We start from the raw sequence: 19759 nt of genomic DNA on the forward strand, positions 1-19759 counted from the left end.
CGGTTCTATTCAGATGAGATGGAGAAGATATCAAACTGTTTACCCGGTATCTTGCTACGGTGTTCGCTTGGGCATAATCACTTGGCAAACTGAGCACTGACAACGCCGAGAGTTTCGAATTTTACTCTGTCCCAGATAGAATTCCCAGTAGGAATTCTGGAGGTCAAGGCGAATAGCCGCCAGTGGAAGATGCCCCGGTTAATACGGATATCGTGATATAGCCGACATCCAAGTCAATCGGAGTCAGTACACAGTCTGGCAGTGTCAAATGAAAAAAGTCAAAACAGTTGTATTCTCTATCGATGGTCATGCTCATGATGCAGAAATGCTGATGCTGGTGATGCTGATATCCAATATCCCAAATGTAATCCCAATGCTGTCCTCACAAAGTAGGTACCCAAGCCCAAAAATCGCAAATGTATCCCAAAGAACCGCGGACCGCTAAAAGCCGCACAGAATCGAAAAAGAGTGACCGATGGACTCCTGAGGTGAAGCTCAGTGAACCAGAGGCTGGTTGAGAAAGAAAGGGGGCGCTGCGTGCATCCCGGGAGGTCATGTTGATGCGCCGGCTCTAGTAACCATCGGCTTGGGCAACAACAGTCCAACCGTCATCCTTACCCACGAGAGGCTTAGGGGTGGAAGAGGTGACGGTGGAGCCAGAACGAGCGGCGTTGGTAGGATTAGAGCTGCACTTGGTGTAGCCGTCGGTGACGAGAACTTGCACACCGGCAGGAAGGACCATGCGGCCGGTGCCCTGGGACATGAGGATCACATCCTCTTCGGTACCGGTGCGCTCGCCCTTGAGAAAGACGATGGACTTGCAGCCCTGAAAGTCGAATGTGCGCTCATAGTTGCGGGCGGGGATTTCGACGTAGTTGCTGAGGTCCGCAGAGGTGAAGACGGCTTCGGTCTTGTCCGACCAACGGCGACGCTTGGACAATGTCAGTCTTTCATTTGCGCATGCGGTTCGAGCCAGGGGAGACCTACAAGTTCCTGGGCGTCAATCATGTTGATGCTGGTAAGCGGTGGTGGGTGGGAAAAGGTTGATGAGTGAAGATGTGATTGTGTCTGGGAGGAAAAAGAGGTCAGTCGTCCATGAACAACTGCTCTCTATTTAACAACCATCTTGCACTCTTGAGCAGGTCTCCTGATACCCACCGAGAATCTCCACGATGCAAAAGCGAAACCCGCTTCCTGCCCAAAGTCTCCAACACGGCATGCACCAATGTGCTGACATCCATAGACGTTGCAGATGACTGGGCCCACGCGCCAAGGATGGAGTGCCGTCGCCGTGTACCCAATGAAGTTTGTACAAGAAAATCAGCCAGAGCCCAACCCCAAACACGAACACACTTGGGATCTACTTTGGAGCCCAAAAGACCGTTCCCCGTTGTGATAACGGGGCCCAGACTTCCAGAGTCTGCCGAGTCTGCTAACGTGGACAGCCTTGGCAGGGCGGTTGGCGATTAGCGCGGGCCCATATCGAGTGGCATCGTGACGTGGCTGTTGTGGTGTCTCTGACCGACACTTGTGAGTGGCCTCTCCTTGGCAGGGCGAGTGGAGAAGGGAGCGACACATCACGATCGATCGATTCCCGCCAGTGTCCACACACCTGACTCGTCTGATTTGGGATTTAAGCGCGCTGTAGTGCTGAGGCTGCTGCAAGCCTGCAAGATGCACAAACGAGCAACTGATCCAAAAGTTCAGCTGTCTAAACACAGTTAGGCGATTAGTAGTGTTGCAGCGAACTTGGGAGCGAGTGGAAGGCGCGAGGGGATCAAGGCAAGACCAAGCCTTGATGAAACTCTACACTATTGATATGCTGTCTAGTGCATCTTCATCATGTCGACACTTGTAAGATAGTCACTTGTTCCCTTTGCCGGCTCCCGATCTTTTGGCCCACATGTTGTCCCGGCTTTCCCTTCCCCCCTAGCGCCGTCAACTCTCATCCACTGGTTGCGGTTCGTGGCCTTCAGCAGATTTTTCTGAGAGTCATCAGACCACCCATTGATGAAATCCCCATGAAAGCAGTACCTTTCGCCAACTTCGCCGCAAGCCAACTACAGAGGTGGAGTGCCGGACCAACCTTTGGGAAGCAGGCTGCGAACATTGTATCGAAGAGAGAACCGGAGCTGCGGAATTCATTTCATACCTGAGGGACAACGGCCACCGTTCGCTGCGGTGTAGGCATAGTTCTTGATGTTGCTTGTCTGGACGCAATCCGGAAACCGAAGAATGACTTGGATATTGCCGCTGCACGTCACGCGAGGCATGAGAGCTCGGTTACGGTTCTGTCTGTCCTCAGGCCCATTTTCACACCACCATGTCAGACCAGTGGTGCCCTCGTTCACATCACTCTGGCTTCTCGCTGTTGCATTTCCTGCAATGGCAAAAAGGTCTTGTGAATATGGAATCTCGGCCTTGTCGATGTTTTCATAGTATGTGCTGAACATGCCCGGATTTACCTCCACAGAGTCGGTTGGTCCCCGTACATAGTAAAGGGTTGGAATCCCTTCAATGTTGATGATTTTGGTTTCGCCTTAGCCGCCTGACGCATGAAGAACAAGCAGAATAAGAAAACTTACAATACACTGACAAATCGTTGGGGTTCTCTCCAGAGGCACAGCCTTTCTCACGGTCGGCCGTGGTGGGCAGGTTTTTGGTCACAGCATCGGATCCAAAGAATGAGTGCATATGAGAACGGTACTGCCCAGGATAAACGATAGGATCAATATTCTTGACCATGAATCGCCTGTGGCGGATGTCAGTATATGCCGTCACGACGGCCGCCAGAGCGCATGCAACAGCTGTCGAGACGATGATGATGGTGTTGAAACTGATAGTTGAAAGTGTCGATGGCAGTCAATACATCAGCATTCAGAATGCGATATCCCCTTTTATCTGTTTTGGTAACAGTGAACCGTAAGAAACAGGGTTGTCGTGATATGTTTGGGGCTGGATATGCCGGTACTCACCATGGCGCCTGCCAACCGCAATGCTGGGCTGAGTATCTACCGCAAAGATGAGCAACGGAATCATGAGAGAGTATTGGTGGCATTTTTCTTTTCATGCCTCTGGTTATAGGGGAGTATAGTCGAGCATAGATGCTTCCACCTATCGTGACAGAGCATTCCTGCTGCTCCATTCTTGGAAATACATTAGGCTGACCTTGAAGGCAAAATACTCCATGCAACCCTTCATAACAGAGTTCACAATGAAAACGAGTTTCGGCAGTTGATAGGTAATCACCAAATTTCTGTAAACTAGTGGCAAGATGGGCTTTCTCGAATCTACGTTATGAATGGACTCCCCCGAGTTCGTCGCTAACTACCTCCACATTTCTACTTCAGGCTGGAGAGTATGTAGGTGTTCGACAATACAGTATTTTCAACAAGCTCTGATTGTGATCCACACATAGAAGAAGGCACAAACATTATCTCCATAAGACCAACAGCCTATATATCTATGAAAGTCAGAACGGGGTGTTGGGAGGCGGGGTCTACCTTGCTTCGAAACCCCCTATCCAAATGACATTACAGGTACGATTTTATTGTGATTATATTTTTCCACCCATCCTTCGTGTTTTCTTTCTACAGAGGACCTATCCCCCACTTTTCTATTTCCTTGATTTCCTTAAAGTTGTCATCCCATATGCAATAGCTGTCGACTTACACATTTCTACCTAAATAGAAAATAAGCCTCCTAACTATCTTTCGAAAGATAGTAAGTACCTTTCGAGGCCCGTTTATGTCAATAAGCTGGGGTGCCAATAGGTCAAGGTCAGTACTGTACTCCTGTAGCTAATGTAATCGTAAGATAAAGAAGGAAAAAGGAAAGGAAGGTTTGTGTGTGGTCCGTCTTGCTCTCCAAAATATCCTTGCCCTGGCCTGTGCCTTCCTCCTGCTCTCCCATTGGCCACAGCCTCCCTGCTCTCCTATTGGTCGCAGCCTTCTTCCTGCTCCCTCTGCTCCCTGCACCCCTAACCCTGTCCCGTGCTCTCTGCCGTATGCCGTCACAGTTAACGACCATTCAAGAGCATTTAGTTATATTACAGAGTATAGTTGCAGATGCTGTTCCAGGTATATTGACTTGCATTTCTTTACAACGTGGGACTCTTTCCATAGCATGCCTCTTAAGAGGCTTGGAAAATAGGTCATGACCCCCTGGCATCGATGTATTTGTACCAAGGTCTCAGAACCTTTAAGGGGTCAGAAAACCACTAAGCAAATTTTCTTCCGTACAAATAGCTGCTATAAGCTGCTTGATAGCTATGAGTGGTCTGTCCCAAAAGCTGCTGGTCGCCTACATGATTCCATTCCATTGAATAAGCGAGAATGGTGGAGGGTGCGAATCGTGCGATACGAAAATTGTAGCAGCTTGATTCGCAGATGAAGCATGAAAACACTAAAGAGATCACGAAAAGAGATTCTTCGTTGCAACGAAATACGTTGGCTTGAAGGGAGTCGAGACCATTATTAGCCTCAAACTCAATGTACAACGATGCGAAAGGCTGGAAGTGCACCAGTTCACGACCATACTGAAGCACTGGGTTATTCTCCACCCATTGCTCTACTACAAATCACATAGCAGTATCAAGTAATGGTACCAAGAAGTTGTCTGCCATGGATGACAGCAGGTGAAGATGCTCCAACCGCTTAGAAGTCTTCAACATGTCGTTGCACTACGTAATATTGTATTAACGGCTTGTCTAATGGGTACAGGATGTCAGGGTCCAAATAACCTGTGAGAACGATGAACCATAGCAATCACCACGTAGTGAAACGGTCATAGTGTTTTTTTTTTTAAAAAAAAAAAGAGAGAAACAGGGTTTGCAGTGCAGGCCTTGGTAAGCTTGTCATACTTGTTTTTGGTGTTGAAATGAAGCTCCGTATTTCCTGATAAAGACTCAAAGGATCTTGGCCCAACGCGGGGTTAGCCCTTGTATATATCCCATCTTCTTTAGCCGCTGCAGTTATGCCGAGATGCTGTTTATCCGTGAGCAGCTTGTCGTTGAGCGGACCAATGGCAAGTTAACCTCGGTTTCTCGCCCGTTGTTATGGGGTATCATTACATAGAGTCGGAAGAGATGAGACCAGCAGAAGAGCGTTGGATGATACTGTCACAGTGTAGGAGCCGGTTATTTGCTGACCAGGCGTACACGAGCACATCGAAAATGGGATAGGAAGCTCCCAAGACGAATCCTTCACGCTGACAAGTCAAGTTGTTAGCTCTTTAATAGTGTGCAGCATTCCCTTTCATAGAAACCACATTTCTCCAAGAGACAAAAACAGCCTGAAAACACCTTGAAGCTCAACAAGATGCTGTTTGTGGGATTCTGGCTGATGGCCACGGCCTCAGCCGTCGTTATACTTCCAGGGGGAGAACCAAAGCCCTACACAAGCCAGTATCCGATCTTGGCAACAACAGAAGACGCCTACTTTCGTGAATCCGCCCCCAATGAACTTTGGAGCGTCAACAACACCGTCAAGGTGATTCTGAGCTCACACACGACCACCAACATATCCAATGATGCCGGGCTGTATCCTTCTGGTGACTCTTTCATTCGCGGCGCAATACAGGCGTGGGGTGAGCATTTGCACCTGGTCGTGCGTCCCGAAGAGGTCTGGTTCACCATTTTGGTGCAGATGAACTTTTATATGACATCTCATGCCGAGGAAGTTCGAGAGCTATTCGTCAATCACCAAGGACAACGGGAGATTCTCGTCGAGGATCTCACATGGTACCGCATTTTAAGCCGTTTCAGAACAGAAATTCAAGCGAGAGTCAAAACCGATTGGTTGATGGACTGGATTATGCCCAACTTCTCAACAACAACCGAGAGCGACGTTATGACGGCCAATATCCTAATGATGGGTCTGACCAAAGCCTACTTCAAATACATTGGAAAACCTGTCTGTGGTCTACCATCGGTTACGTTGCTCGGCGAGCTTTCAGACTGGCAGAAGATCCTAGCAAAGCTCGATCGTCTGCCTGACTTTGGCCCGGAGCCCGAAGAATACAAGGCCAGACTCCGTCCTATTCTTTCGAGATTTGTCACAAGCTTCGAACAACCCGATTCACCCGCCACGCAAGAGTTTTGGAACCAAATTGTGACAGGAAAAGCGGGCAAAGTGTGCGGATCACCGCCAGTATTTCTCTCTGGATGGATCACGGGCTTCTTTTTCTGGAACGAGAACGGCCAGGCTTTCGCGCGTCAAAAAGGCGACATGTTGACACTTGATGGCATCTCCTATCCCGTTCTTGACCTCGAATTTGCACCAGTGGGATACGCAAGAGCCCCATTTGTGATGCGGAACTACCAAGGTCAAGGGGATTTCCCTGCATACGTCGCGGCTGGCAATCTAGGGAAGCAGGTCACAACAGGTCCCCCGGCCGGGTACAAGGAGGCGTTGCTGAGGACTGGTGGCAATGTTAGCCTTGCCGATGACAAGGCTAGGCATGCGACTCTGAGGCCCTTGAGTGCATGGATGCTGTACGGCCCCCTCAGTCATGAGCCCCGATCAGGTTGGTTCAAGGAGGATGAGTTGATGGATATTCAGATGAGTGTCAAAAAGTACATGACTGGAGACACGTGCGGTTTGCTGGCCGCTCCTTGATGTCAATTATTTTAGTTTTCACAGCCTCAAAACAGTTTGGCTCTTCATCCTGCACTGGCTTGAAACTGCCTCATACCATGTCTGCCTTGAACTCATGGTGCTGAGGACCCGCTCATACATTATATTGGACATCCTGAAACATGAACGTATATTTGGCTTCTGCTGGGTCAGCTTCCAATTCCGAGGCCTCTTGATATCTTTACTCGCTACCATATTCTGGGACTCCTCCTTACGGCAAAGTTCAAAGCAAAACTGTGCCGCAGTTCTAGCCAAGTCATTCGACAACCTGCGACCATCACAGTCAGTGCACATCTAGGCGCTCATGGCCCCTGCTTTGTCAGAGGCTTGCAGTGTCCCCAACTATTGAAATCCTTTGATCCTTCGCCATTAGCCATGCAAAAAAGGTATAGCTACTTCGCCACTCTACACATGATCTCCTTCAATTAGGTAGATCATCATCTCAGACTCTAGATGCTGACCGGAAGTCTCGGAAACCGTATTGCATATGCATTGCTCTTGGCATCAGCAAGGCGTGCAAGGTGTAGGTCTTGAATTCCCATCATTGGACCTTTGCCAAGTTGAGGACTGAGTTGTCAGCCCTTGTGGTCATATCTACCAGAACAATTCCATGGAAAAGCAATCTTGTCATTGACCGAGAAGGAGCGGTGAAAGATAACAGAGGACACCAAAGTGCGTAGTTGCCATAAGGTATGAGGTATCAGGAGCTACGTCTCTGGCCTGAGGTTTTCCAAGTTGCTTGTGCGATACCACACAGACGACCCCGTAATTTAAATACGATGATTATAAAAGCAAGTACTTGGCAGTACTGCAAAGGAATCAGGCACAGCAATACCCATGACTGTTGATGGTGTCGGTGAGCATAAACCTGGCAGATAGGTAGGCAAGGGAGGTAGGCAACTATATGTATCTGTTAGAGACAAGAACTAGAATTACCATGCAGCTGCTGAAAAGTTCACAGGTACACCTTACTCCAACATGCTTCAATTCAGATTCCAACTCGCCCTTTGCTGGTTTCTAGGCGCTGTTTCTCTCTCAACTACTCGCGCGTTATCCACCCCTTCCAGCCGAACAGTGTCACCAGGAAATTCGATTATTCCCGGATCGTCGATTGCCGTCAAGATTGATAGAGCAGCTGCGGTCTCCTCGCGCTCTCTGGGCGGCATCAAGTCCGTCGAACAATTGATTCGAAACGCTCAAAGAGACTCTCGGCTGAGCAAAAGAGAGGTAGAATTCACCGTTCATCCTCTTATCACCACCGTGTCACCAAAGAGAATTACTCAGTTGGTCGAGAGAGCGACTGTCCTTAACCCAGACTACGTCCCAACAGATTTCAGCACTTGGTATCAAGTTCTTTTTCCGAAACCCGAGAGCGAGGACAACCAAACTCTCCATGACCTTCTGGCTACGCTCTCTGGCTACCAAGAGATAGCAAGCTGCCATCCACTCGGTGGCGGCATCCTTCCCGCCGTGGACCCCAGCAATGACCCCCTATTTCCAAGCCAGGGCTATATGACGCCAGCAGGGGAGGGTATCAACGCGCCATACGCATGGGGATTCCCCGGTGGCGATGGAGCCAACACTACCATCATCGACATTGAGAGGGGTTGGAAGCTGGATCATGAGGATTTGGTACGCTACATCTATCCATCTCCCTTGGTAGCTTGTCACGCTCTTACTAACAGACACGATGTTGACAGGTGGATGCTAATATCACACTTCTAGCCGGGTTGAATGTCAAAGACAGATATCAATCCAATTACCGGCACGGAACAGCCGTTCTCGGTGAAATGCTCATGGTGGACAACAACATTGGCGGCGTGGGCATCATCCCTGGAGCTCAGGGGCATGTTGTCGGGGTGACGCGTGTTGTCGGCGGCGGCCCTTTTGAGAATTATCCCGAGGCCATCCTGGATGCCGTCGATGCTCTTGGCTTTGGAGATGCGATATTGCTTGAAATCCAGGTTCCCGATGCCAACGGCAACATGTTTCCCGTCGAAATCATCGATGCCGTGTTCGACGCCATCTCCCTTGCAACTTCCCTGGGAATTACGGTCATTGAGCCAGCTGGCAACGGTCAGCAAGACCTGGATGCTCCAATCCTTCGCATTGGCAGCGCAACCCCAGCGTCTATTCTCAACCCGAGTAGTCCCGAGTTCCGCGATTCGGGCGCCATCATGGTTGGCGCAGCGACGTCGACGATACCTCGGACCAGAGTACTCGAGTCCAATTACGGGGCACGCATCGATGTGCATGCCTGGGGCGAAAACATTCTCACCGCCTCAGTTGCGGGTTCGGCCGACGATATCGACACCTACTTGCCCTTTGACGGCACATCGGGAGCCGCTCCCATCATTGCCGGCGCAGCCCTCAGCGTTCAGGGGATGATCAGTGCCAACCGCGGGACAAAGTTGGATGCACTTGTACTCCGGGACCTGATCAAGATTGATGGAACACCCACCTCTAATCCATCCGTCGACAAGCTAGGAGTGCAGCCTGACCTTCGTGCGCTCATTGACGGAGGCCATCTTTTGTAGTCAGAAATTCTTTCTCTACCTTATTAGTGTATGGAGTAATAGTAGCTACCTACTTTGCTTAGTTTCTCATCGTGAGAGTCTGTAAAATGCATTTACTCCGTCTGAGTACCTTATGTACAGTTTGAACCTGCCCTGACATCAGCCCAACGCCCCGAATCCTGCACATCGCTGACCGAAAACAGTTACACCTAGCCGTATCGTGTGTCAGCACGTAAACCTAGGTAAGACACGTTGGAAGCCAACAGGCTTAAAAGGCGACTTCGCCTGCTCTCCCAGCCAACTGTCCCTCTTCAAGTTCATCCAATGTAAAGTACCTAGCCCAATCGCTACCTCTTGAAACATGAAACCCCAAGCTATCCTTTCGGCGCTGGCGGGAAGTTATGAGCTGCTCAATATCACCAGAAACAGAGCCAACGACAGCGTTGAGATACCAACTGCCCAAAGCCCGTATGCCTTCACTGGTCTGCTCATATACACAAGCAGCGGCTACATGTCCGCGCACATGACATCGTTCAATGTCTCCAACCTTCCCGACGACGGAGCAAACATGGTCTGGTCCCCTCGAAATACCACAGATCTTGACGACGCGTGGGCCGTTGTCGCCAAAACTACGCTTGCATATGCTGGCACCTTGTCGATTAATCCAGAGGTTCCGTCCACCAAAGAGTCCGAAGCTGTCCTGCATGGCCCGCTTCATGTCACAAACATGCCCGCATGGGTAGGTGGGACTCAAAAACGGAATGACAGGGTGGTGAAGCACAATGGCCAAAACGGGGGCACATTCTTGAGACTCAGCGCACCTGTGAACGCAGACGCTACGGTTGAGGGTACGCTTTGGTGGAGAAAACTGGAGTGATGGTGTTGGGGCTTACCGTGACTGCTTATTCGCCATTGAAGCAGTATTCCAGGACAAGATGTACCTAGCTTCTGATCATTTTTCAAAGGCAATAATTGATGCTGTTGCTTGAGTGGCAGACAAACTAACGCAAGCATTTCAAGCATCTGCCCTCCGCCAGCTGCTTTTCTGCATGTAATCTCTTCCACCGCCGTGTACCTCTCTCGCCTTGTGGCCAATCTGGCTAACCCCTCCAGATGACTGGCTTTGGCCGTGCTGGTTAGGGCTTCTGCCATCTCGAGCTATGGAGAGACGAACGACCATTCCATTCATTGCGGTGCCGCTCAGCTCCTTGACAGCACGGTCAACTTCCTTGCGGGAGCCAAGGTCAACATAACAGTGATGGTGATTCCCAGGCATAGATCGGAGCGAGTATGGAACCACGCGCTTGCCGATGGCGACGCTAAAACGTGCGGTGTCAATCCATCTGGACATGTTTGAAGATGACATGCTTGGGAGCACGGACTTACACGTCGAAGCCCGAAAAAAAGCTGCGAATCTCAGCGTCGTTGTGCTCCTGGTCAATCATTTTGTCGAGGCCATCGATGCGGATGCGGGTGCTGTCCTTGTTGGAGTAACTTTGCAGACGATTCAGGGCAGCATACGGCCCTTGCTGGTCTTCTGTTTGCTCTCTTGGGGAATTCCAACCCCGAAATCTCACCCCATCCTTCTGTTCTGAGGCGCCGTCGGCACCTTTCCAATCACCCCATCTCTGGAACACAGGTCGAAATTCAACGGAGCTCTGGTCTCCACGCGATGATCTCCCATGTCCCTTGGGTACACAGGGGCCCAGCTTGACGACCCTCCCGAGGATTGATTGGCCCGCAAGCGCCTCCAAAGCGTAGGCAGCCTCTTGGTGTGATGGGAAGACGACGAAACAGTACCCTCGGTTTCGACCACTGATAGGATCGATCGATATATGGATTTTCTGAAAGCTGTTGAGGTTGGCCCCGACGAGCAATTCCTCCACATCTGCCGGTTTGGCAAAATAGTCCAAACTACCAACATAAATCCGATTGAAGTCAGTCGGGACGGCAGTGTTCAGCTCTTGATCATCGTGACGCCTCGCCATCTTTGGGTTGATGGCTATCGTATAGCTGATAAGAGTATTTATCGAGTACTGTCTATGCGCAAGAGCAAGAAGATTTTACTGCTGGAGGTGGCGCAAAAGCCCTCCCACAATTTTAGGCTAAACCGCACGTCAGAGTGGGTCAACAATGCATTGGCGGGCGAGCTTGAATGAGGTACCAACCCTACCTTAGTACCTTAGGGAAGAACGTCCAAGAGAGACAGACAGTCAAAGTGAACCGATGCGAGACAAGGCCTTGATGTTTGTTCTGAGTATGAAGTTCAATCACATGTCACAGCAGATCACTGTCACACTGACGGCGCCGAAGACAGCTTGTCATCAAATGCCAAGCTCTGCGCCTTCTCTGCTGTGTGTCCACGTTGCTGCCAGCTTTTTTTCAAAGTAGAGGCTGTATTCGAATCATATAGGTACTCAAACTAGATGCCTAGACCGTCAAACTGGTCTCCTCATCAATAACAATGCCAAACTGTTTCACCGCAGTTGAATAACTCTCACGAACCGCTTCGCTGGCATAGATCCTCATCTCCTTTTCGTAACGCTCTGTGACCCCTGCCTTGTATCCGCCAGCTTCACGCAAGAGACGACCAATTAGTGCAGAGTCTCTTACAGCAGTGTTGGCGCCGATGCCACCAGCTGGAGTCATGGAATGAACAGAGTCACCAATGACGGTGACGCGTGGTTGGTTTAGCCAGTCAGGAACACCTGAGGGTGTTGAACAGGTGATCTTCCAAAATGCGGCCTCAGACTCGTTCATGTCTTTGAATAGCGGTCTAAAGCGAGGGTGCCACTTCTGTGTCAGAGATTTGGCGATGTCTGCTGCCGTCCTGCCCACGATGGTGTAGTCATCATTTGGAGCCCGAATCACGCCGGGGTGACCACCCATGGTCCAGCCGAAAGAGACGCTTGGATCATCCATCTCTTCAGGGGCGGACGTTCGTAATGACGAAAACAGACCCTTCTGGGTGTGTATCGTCCAGCAACCGAAAGACTCCCTCGCCGAGGCCTTTGAAGGATGCGCTCGGCGCCTGCCCGTGAGTCCCCCTCGCGCCTGTGTCATAGACCTTCAGCTTCCCTTCTGAAAGTTGCTTGGCAACCTTGGAGTAAATCCCTTCTCCGCCAACCAACAAGGGGCCTTCGACAGACCTAGTCCCATCCGCAAAAATGGCTTGTACCCCGTCTTCAGTGACTTCATAGCCCGTCATATGCTTGCCCCACTCAATGTTGTCCTCGCAACCTTGGGCAAATATTCTTCGCATGTCCCCCCTGGAAATCCCAATCGTTTTGCCTCTCCCTGTCACGATACTAGTGTCGGTGGGACCAAGTGATGCTCGATCTGCTCTCCAGTCACGGCGTTAAACGATGCAAATCCGAGTCCGCCCGTCTTGCCACAGGTGTCCCAGAATTGTTGCCAAGTCTCGGGATCCAAGACGGCCTGGATGGCATCCAAGCCTTCAGAAGATAAGCGAAGCCGGTAACCCTGAGCACGAAAATCAAATGAAGCATCTCGTTCAAAGACCCTGTAGGGAATACCGGAGAGTCTCAGCGACTGTGCTAATAAGAGGGAGGCGATGCCCGCACCAGCGATAAGGATGGGTTTTCTGTCGGTCATTGTTGGCGGTGCACCTCTGTTTCAAGGATGCAGGTACCTAAGGAAGAGAGCCGATATTCGAGAGTCTGGGAGCAGGCATGCTCTTGTAGATCAAATCACGCCCTGAGCATTTGTTGGAGTCGTCTACATGTCGGTGAGCCCCTCTACTTGCTGCATGCCATTATTAATGTGTCAATAAATTCAGATATGGGCTGACAAATTGTGGCAATCGCGTAATGGCCATTGCTGGTACACGATAAGCCTGAGATCGGACGAATGTACCTTCTTGTGGCTTTGCACCTGACCTCTTCGACACATTATGAAAATAAAGGAATATAGAATAAGATTGAATAGCAAAAACACCAAAGCATACTTCAATCCTAGACTGGCAGAATGTTCTTTTCCACCGAATTGTAGTGGCTGGTCCATGTTCATAACCCTCATGGATTTATCTTCCAAGTCAAGGTATCAGATTAAAAGCCACCAAAGAGAAAAGAGACTGGACCGGGTATCCACTTACACCCGACGCCCTGGCGCTTTCCCTCTTTCAACCACACGGCAGAACTTTTGACCGACGGCATTTGCAAGGGCCTTGTGGTGGGATTAGTTTCGGGGCTCACAAGAAGCTTCGTCATCTTGATCAACAGAACTCGCCCAGCCACATTCCTTCGTTTTGTCAATTCGCCCACACCATACTCGCAACCACCCAACTGCACGCAACGATAACTCATCATGTCTACTAGAGCCCTTGTTGTCGGCGGTACGAACGGTATCGGATATGCCATAGCATGCCGAATCGCCATCGACAACCCGTCATCCACTGTGATCATCAGCGGTCGCAATAAGCCAGCCATGATTCCTCACCCCAACATCGAGTTCCTTGCTGTTGACGCCTCATCCATGCTTCAAATCAAGCAGTACACAGACAAAATCATAACTTCCCACAGGGCCCAGAAGCTCGATTTTCTCATCATGACGCAGGGTATTTTCACCATGGCCGGCCGTACAGAAACCACCGAGGGCATTGACAACAAGATGGCTCTCCACTACTATGGCAAACAGCTTCTCATCAGAGAACTTCTCCCAGTGCTGAAAGATAATGCCAGGGTGATAATTGTCCTGGATGGCAAAAACGGTGCCCCAGCGAAGCTGGACTGGAACGATCTGGATTTGAAAAGGACTTACAGCTTGCCCAGTGCTGCCTACCACTGCATCTCGATGAATGATTCCATGATCCAGTTCCACGCCGCACAGCAACAGCAGAACGGCAACTCAAAAAGGCACTTTGTTCATGTCTACCCCGGCGTGGTGGCGTCCAACATCATGGCGGGCCTGCCTTGGTATCTGCGCGGGCCATCTCAGATCCTGATGAAGATGGCAGCGGTGTCAACAGACACATGTGCTGAGTATTTGTTGCAAGGAGTATCTGAGGTCACCCAGAAGGCCGAGAAGGAGGGAAGGTTTTGGAGCAACATTGATCAGAAAGGGCGAGCGGTACCAGATAAGGCAATCTGGGCTGAGGAGCAGCTGAAGTCAGTATCTGACCACACCTGGACTTTGATTGACAGTGCACTTAAGTGTACTGCCTGAGCTATTCTCGCGTGGCAGATTTGGGAAGATTTCATCAGTGCCTATAGACCTTTCCTTGTTATCATTATCTACGTAGTCAAGATTTCTGGAGGTCTGAGTCATCGCTGAATAAGAATGGCCGCTTCAGTTCCATCGTCCGGCTTCTTTGCTTCCAGTGTATGTTTGAGCCAGCATTGGGGACCATCGTTGAAGACAACACCCACACAGCCTGTTTTGTCGGCGCAAACCTTGATGCAGTCTGTCAAGCTCGCTACTATCTTGTCTTTTACCAATCCAAACCCGGGATTGGTGTCCCCGAAAGCATAATTGACGTCGCAAAGTCGTTGGAACCTGAGCTCGCCACGCGAGGGCGAAGAGACATCAAGGTTGAGCCGGTCCACACCAGGGCACTCCATCGTGACATGACCGCTCGGGGAGTCCACTGTTCTAGCCGGCACTGAAGGGGTAGGCGTGGTCGTGGTTGGTGCTAATGTCGGTGTTGGTGTTGGTGTGAAGTCCGGCCCAGTTGTAGTCTCTGGAGCAATAGTTGGTGACGTCGGCGATGATAGTGCCGTGTTGGAACTGCCTGTGACCGCCGCATTTGTACTCACTGCGTCTTTATGCGATACACTAAAGAGGGTGGATAGATCAGCGGCTGGAAAAGGACATTGTAGTGTTTCTCATGAGTAAAGCGTCGTCCATTGACTCACCTGGTGTTGCCCGCCGTTTTGATGGCTCCGGTTGCCATGGCTCCTAGAAGACCAGCAAGAATGGCGATTATTACGAGGGCTATGAGAGCCACCCATGTAACCGGCTTTTTCCAAAAAGGCCGACCAGGCTCTTCCGGTATTCCCGATTCATATCCTGCCAGCTCGTGTGGATATGCCGGCGGCATCTGACTCGGTACTACAGACGGCCGGTGATAGAGCGGCTCATGTTTCGCGAGGACCTCGGGGAATAGTGTATGTGGGTTGTCGTTTGGAATGAGGCCATCGTTGTACGGCATGGTCGGCGGAATCGCTTGACGTGGCGGTGTGTAGTTGCTGGCCATCTTCCCCTATGGCTCCGGTCTCAAGCAAACAGCTCTGGAGTTCGCCGCTGGAAACCAGATAGCGGGAGGAGAATGATTTTAGAGAAAGGTCTCTTTTGATTGCGATTGCTGTGCCTCCTCCTGGCGTTGAGGCGAAGATCATACTAAGGCGACATGGTTACATTTTGTGCGTTGTTGGTTCTCTTTCAGCGAATGGCGAACCGCACGGCCCCCAACAGGGGCCATGACTGAAGATCGGTTTCGCCGTCACGTTGTCTGAATAAAGCAGGTCAGAACACTGGACTTGTTGGACATTAGCTGACAATTGGCTGCAACCGTTGGAGAGTCGTGTATCTAGGGTATCTACCTTAGTCAGCAAGGCATAACTAAAGGAAAGTGGTTGAGAATATACCATGTACAAGTATCATTCTTGGACAAAAATGGGGGACGACATATCTCCCAGCTATCAGAAGCACCTGTTTCATATTATCGCCCAGTTACCCACCTATCTTTGCCGCGATGCCGCGTCCAGGACTGTAAGAACGTCCTAGATTAACCGAAGCCGCCAGGAATAAAGCAACGGAACATAGCGGGAACATAATCGAGCGTTACAGGGCACTATTGAATTGAATGTCAATACCAGGGTAGCATCTGTTTATTGTAATACAGAGTCTCGACTTCCACCGTTCCTTTATCCGGTCTGAATCATCCCTTTCCCTTCACAGTCACCCCTTTAGATGTTCAGTGTCGTTAATTCCACCCAAGTTGCCGCCAGTCAACTATCTCACTTAGACACAGATACCGCCGCAATCGGCACCGCCATTGCGAGGATCGCAGTCATCGCGCGGATCATCGATACAGACTCTGTCACCCTTGCACCGGAAGCCAGCAAAGCCTCCGCAAAACTCGCCAGGGTCAACGCAGATTCCCGGTTTGTCACAAGCCATACCGCATCCCTCCACGTAAGGATTGTCCACGCAAATCTGACCTTTGGGGCAGGTGGCAGGGTTCACGCGGAAGCCACCGCAAGACTGAAATGTCGGTGTTGGTTTCGGTGTTGTTGTTGTTGTTGTAGTGCGCGAAGCCCGTGAGGTGACAAGCGTTGTCCGTATGGGAAGGGGAACATGTAGAGGAAGTCGAACACAGATTCCCTCGCCGGTGGGCGATCGCTCAAGTCTCTGACAGATCCATCCTGTCGGGCATCGTTCCAATTCAAGGCCACAGGGGCGGACAAGACTCTCAGAAGAGACGATCAGGCTAAGAGCAAAGGTAATGATGGCAGTAGAGAGATGCATTGTGTTTATCACAGGCCGTTGGCAAAGAGGTCGAGATGACGGAATCAGTGGGCAAGGTGAGGAAATTGGTCTCGAATTAATACTTGGGGACGATAGACACCTATGAATCAAGTCTCAGTGACAGCGTAAGCTGAGCACACGTCGCCAGACCCACAGCAGTCGAGAGAAGGTGTGGTACGTTGAACAGAAAGAGGAACCTTCTCGGATGCTATTTCCAAACTTGGCTTCATAATCTCGGCTGAAGTCTAAGCCTGCATCCTTGCCTGTAGTGATTTTCATTCCATTTGTGCTACATACAATGGCCAAGCCGGGGTTGTCTGGCCGTGGGTTAGACAGGCGCTCTTGGTTCCGTGGGCTTGTTCGCTACCATGGTTAACTGGCGATTATCCTATTTTTAGGGACTCGAGTGACAGTTGACGTTCACATGACAAAGGACACCTAAATATGGCACCACAGTCCTCGAAATCAGGTAACGACTGCGAACACAGATGGTAGTAGTCCAGGTACTTGGTTCTCTATGAGACTACCTTACCTGGGACCCAAGATATGTCAGTGCAAGACAAGCTACTGACACACCTGTGGAATGGAATTGCATTCCCTTCTTTCCCGTGGCCAGGAGACTTATCCTCTTTCCCATGTGTGTTTGGGGCAACTTACATGGTAGTCAGGAGCGGCACATCCTTGGCTCCGCTTACGATCTGTGGAACTAGCAACGAATGAATTTATCAATCGTGCATTACAGGAGACAGGTAACTCGAGATAACCGGTGATACAGTGCATAAGGCGCTGTTGGAGCCGTCAGCAGCCTTTTGTTCTCGACCTCACAAGCGGGCTGAAAAGGGGGCCCCTTTTGGGCACTTGCTGTTTATCGACCCTAGTTCCCGACTTATCAGAACAATTTCTGATTCATTCTTGCAAAACTCGCAGTTCCCACACCTGCACACCACTGTGGCTTCCGCAAGTCAACGGCAATGTCCGCCAAAGACATGCCCTCCTTGCCGCAGATAGTGGTCGGTAGTGGGGTCGGTTTCGCTTCGTTTGTTCCAGAATCGTTCTGCGCCGCCCCGCATTGCGTCATTTAAACCTCTGGAAGTGAGTGACGCCTTCATTTTCCCGGTGGGAAAAAAAATAACATTTGTTATGATCATCAGCCATCACTTCAGCAAGACACAACGTTGAACCTTAATACACTGAAAAGGATCAAACAACAACCAGCAACCGGCTCAACCATGAGTTCCCAGCCCCTCAAGATCGGGTTTGTTCCCGAGCATTTCTCAACGCCCATTTACTTTGCCCACAAGCACTTTGGACTCGATGCCGAGCTGATCCCCTTTCCCTCGGGGACCGGACACATGATCACGGCGATCCGGGCCGGAGAGATCGATGTGGCCATCGGTCTGACGGAAGGATGGATTGCTGGATTGGGCAAGACAGAACAGACTGAGGAGAATGACGGCGGGTATAGACTCGTTGGAACATTTGTGGAAACGCCGCTTTGTAAGTGCATCCAGCTGCTGTATTGTTCCGGGGGCTGTGACAAAAATTAACCGCTCGAATTCACTACCAAAAGGCTGGGCCATCTCAACAGGAAACCAGCGTCCTGAGATCCAATCCGTCGACTCGCTCAAAGGTGGCAAAATTGGCGTCTCCCGTATCGGCTCCGGCAGTTATGTCATGGGCTATGTTCTAGCGGATCAGCGTGCATGGCTCCCCCCAACCACGGGGGTGGGCACGTCTGCCGAGTCTGCGTCCCCTTACTCGGATTTTGTGGTGTTCAACACGTTTGAGAATCTCCGGAAAGCAGTGAACGACGGGACTGCGGATTTCTTCATGTGGGAGCATTTTACTTCCAAAAAGTATTACGATAATGGAGAGATTAGACGTGTGGGGGAGATCTACACTCCCTGGTCAAGCTGGAAGATTGTGGCTTCCACCAAGTTGGTGAAAGGCACCGTGTTGGATGGCAGGGTGGATGATCTGCTGGAGAAGCTGAACAAGGGCATCCGGCATTTCAATGAGAATCCAGAGGAAGCAGTCGAGTACATCAGCACGAACTTGGATTACTCGGAAGAAGATGCTAGAGAATGGCTCAAGACAGTCAAGTTTCCGGAGAGAACACAGGGGGTTGACTTGAACGTGGTCAGGAGTACGGTTGACATCCTGAACAAGGCCGGAGTCTTGACCCAAGGGAAAGGGATTCAGGCCGGAGATATGATTGTCAAACAACGATAGGCACCGGGTATTGTGGGTTCTTGATCTGTTTCAGCGAGTTTTGTTTAGAAATTTTCTTAAGACTAGGGCCTTGCGGCATTGACCTTGCATTTGTTCCACTTTTGATAGGCTCTTGCAACTGTCAGACTGGAGCTTGTTCTGTTGTGTTCTGGCACTCTAAATACATGGCATCGTTGCCATATCCTCTCAATTTTGCTGACATGTCTACGTCATCCATCCCAGGCTCGAACCCAAATCGTTTCCAAAAGGCCAATGTGCCGTACACTGAGATAAGACAGGTAGTGCGGTAGTTGCGCGCAACGTCCAAAACCTTCTTGATACCTTCGGCAGCTAATCCACGTCCCTGGAATGAAGGGCGAATGGCGAGGTCGTGAATGTAATAGTGGTCGGCAGTCGGGGGTATCTCAACGAGCAGGTTATCCAGAGCGGGAGGGCAGCGTCGTGGAATGGGATGAGATACGATATAGCCGCAAATCTCCTGCCTTGATTCCAGAACGATGCATCCCTCAGGGAAGAGTTCTACCCGCTCTGCGAAAACAGAGGCACCTTCAGGGAGACCGGAGTGGATCTCATCAGCAACAAGCATGACAGCCGAGAGATCGTGGTTGTACATGGGGCGCCATGAGGCCGTTGGGTTCATTTTGGCGTTTAAAGTTGTTTCATGCCAAATCAAGAGGATTACAAGATGGTGATCAGTCACAAAAATGATAAGTGAGGTAAATCTCCAATGGCAGCTACGGTTTGAATGAGTCATGGCTTTGACCCACTGCCTGCTTGGTTTCCCTGGCTGTGGAGCTACCCGGTGGCTTTCAAGGGCTCATGTTTCTGCCTTCTCTGGCACGATACTGCTCGCAGACTGTAGGATTGCTTATTTTACCCCCAAGACTG

General features: G+C 50.5%; 11 protein-coding genes across 11 annotated transcripts; 5 read left to right on the plus strand and 6 right to left on the minus strand.

The window, feature by feature from the left end:
• Nucleotides 1–571: 571 nt before the first annotated feature.
• QC761_000730 (uncharacterized protein) lies at nt 572–1662 on the minus strand (the record flags this gene model as incomplete). The annotated part of the gene is made up of 2 exons (XM_062871856.1): nt 988–1662; nt 572–931 (listed from the first exon to the last, which is right to left on the minus strand). Exons 1-2 carry the CDS (start codon nt 1006–1008, stop codon nt 572–574), a joined length of 381 nt encoding a protein of 126 aa, XP_062734165.1. The 5' UTR covers nt 1009–1662.
• Nucleotides 1663–2141: 479 nt separating this feature from the next.
• Nucleotides 2142–2745, minus strand: QC761_000740 (uncharacterized protein; the record flags this gene model as incomplete). Its single annotated transcript, XM_062871857.1, has 2 exons — nt 2142–2512; nt 2586–2745. 2 exons carry the CDS (start codon nt 2743–2745, stop codon nt 2142–2144), a joined length of 531 nt encoding a protein of 176 aa, XP_062734166.1.
• Nucleotides 2746–5318: 2573 nt separating this feature from the next.
• Nucleotides 5319–6617, plus strand: QC761_000750 (uncharacterized protein; the record flags this gene model as incomplete). The annotated part of the gene is made up of 1 exon (XM_062871858.1): nt 5319–6617. One exon carries the CDS (start codon nt 5319–5321, stop codon nt 6615–6617), a length of 1299 nt encoding a protein of 432 aa, XP_062734167.1.
• A 996-nt stretch (nt 6618–7613) lies between these two features.
• QC761_000755 (uncharacterized protein) lies at nt 7614–9172 on the plus strand (the record flags this gene model as incomplete). The annotated part of the gene is made up of 2 exons (XM_062871862.1): nt 7614–8267; nt 8336–9172. 2 exons carry the CDS (start codon nt 7614–7616, stop codon nt 9170–9172), a joined length of 1491 nt encoding a protein of 496 aa, XP_062734168.1.
• Nucleotides 9173–9512: 340 nt separating this feature from the next.
• Nucleotides 9513–10028, plus strand: QC761_000760 (uncharacterized protein; the record flags this gene model as incomplete). The annotated part of the gene is made up of 1 exon (XM_062871863.1): nt 9513–10028. One exon carries the CDS (start codon nt 9513–9515, stop codon nt 10026–10028), a length of 516 nt encoding a protein of 171 aa, XP_062734169.1.
• Nucleotides 10029–10106: 78 nt separating this feature from the next.
• On the minus strand, nt 10107–11139 carry QC761_000770 (uncharacterized protein; the record flags this gene model as incomplete). The annotated part of the gene is made up of 2 exons (XM_062871864.1): nt 10107–10470; nt 10538–11139. The coding sequence occupies 2 exons, from the start codon at nt 11137–11139 to the stop codon at nt 10167–10169; spliced, it is 906 nt and encodes a 301-aa protein (XP_062734170.1). The 3' UTR covers nt 10107–10166.
• A 2338-nt stretch (nt 11140–13477) lies between these two features.
• QC761_000785 (uncharacterized protein) lies at nt 13478–14335 on the plus strand (the record flags this gene model as incomplete). Its single annotated transcript, XM_062871868.1, has 1 exon — nt 13478–14335. One exon carries the CDS (start codon nt 13478–13480, stop codon nt 14333–14335), a length of 858 nt encoding a protein of 285 aa, XP_062734171.1.
• Nucleotides 14336–14354: 19 nt separating this feature from the next.
• QC761_000790 (uncharacterized protein) lies at nt 14355–15780 on the minus strand. Its single transcript, XM_062871870.1, has 2 exons — nt 15025–15780; nt 14355–14944 (listed from the first exon to the last, which is right to left on the minus strand). The coding sequence occupies exons 1-2, from the start codon at nt 15363–15365 to the stop codon at nt 14434–14436; spliced, it is 852 nt and encodes a 283-aa protein (XP_062734172.1). The 5' UTR covers nt 15366–15780; the 3' UTR covers nt 14355–14433.
• Nucleotides 15781–16132: 352 nt separating this feature from the next.
• QC761_000800 (uncharacterized protein) lies at nt 16133–16639 on the minus strand (the record flags this gene model as incomplete). Its single annotated transcript, XM_062871873.1, has 1 exon — nt 16133–16639. One exon carries the CDS (start codon nt 16637–16639, stop codon nt 16133–16135), a length of 507 nt encoding a protein of 168 aa, XP_062734173.1.
• An 872-nt stretch (nt 16640–17511) lies between these two features.
• Nucleotides 17512–18982, plus strand: QC761_000810 (uncharacterized protein). The gene is made up of 2 exons (XM_062871877.1): nt 17512–18136; nt 18210–18982. Exons 1-2 carry the CDS (start codon nt 17869–17871, stop codon nt 18869–18871), a joined length of 930 nt encoding a protein of 309 aa, XP_062734174.1. The 5' UTR covers nt 17512–17868; the 3' UTR covers nt 18872–18982.
• A 10-nt stretch (nt 18983–18992) lies between these two features.
• QC761_000820 (uncharacterized protein) lies at nt 18993–19625 on the minus strand (the record flags this gene model as incomplete). The annotated part of the gene is made up of 1 exon (XM_062871878.1): nt 18993–19625. One exon carries the CDS (start codon nt 19623–19625, stop codon nt 18993–18995), a length of 633 nt encoding a protein of 210 aa, XP_062734175.1.
• Between the last annotated feature and the right edge of the window lie 134 nt (nt 19626–19759).

This window comes from Podospora bellae-mahoneyi, chromosome 2, assembly GCF_035222275.1.
Source record: "Podospora bellae-mahoneyi strain CBS 112042 chromosome 2, whole genome shotgun sequence".
Lineage (NCBI taxonomy): Eukaryota > Fungi > Ascomycota > Sordariomycetes > Sordariales > Podosporaceae > Podospora > Podospora bellae-mahoneyi.

Excerpts from the sequence above, each read along its gene's own strand:
- QC761_000790 (XM_062871870.1), bottom strand. The coding sequence starts at position 15,365 with ATGGCCAGCAACTACACACCGCCACGTCAAGCGATTCCGCCGACCATG. Across the intron at positions 14,945-15,024 it reads AAAACGGCGGGCAACACCAG|TGTATCGCATAAAGACGCAG; the intron begins GTGAGTCAATGG and ends CACCCTCTTTAG.
- QC761_000810 (XM_062871877.1), top strand. The coding sequence starts at position 17,869 with ATGAGTTCCCAGCCCCTCAAGATCGGGTTTGTTCCCGAGCATTTCTCA. Across the intron at positions 18,137-18,209 it reads ATTTGTGGAAACGCCGCTTT|GCTGGGCCATCTCAACAGGA; the intron begins GTAAGTGCATCC and ends CACTACCAAAAG.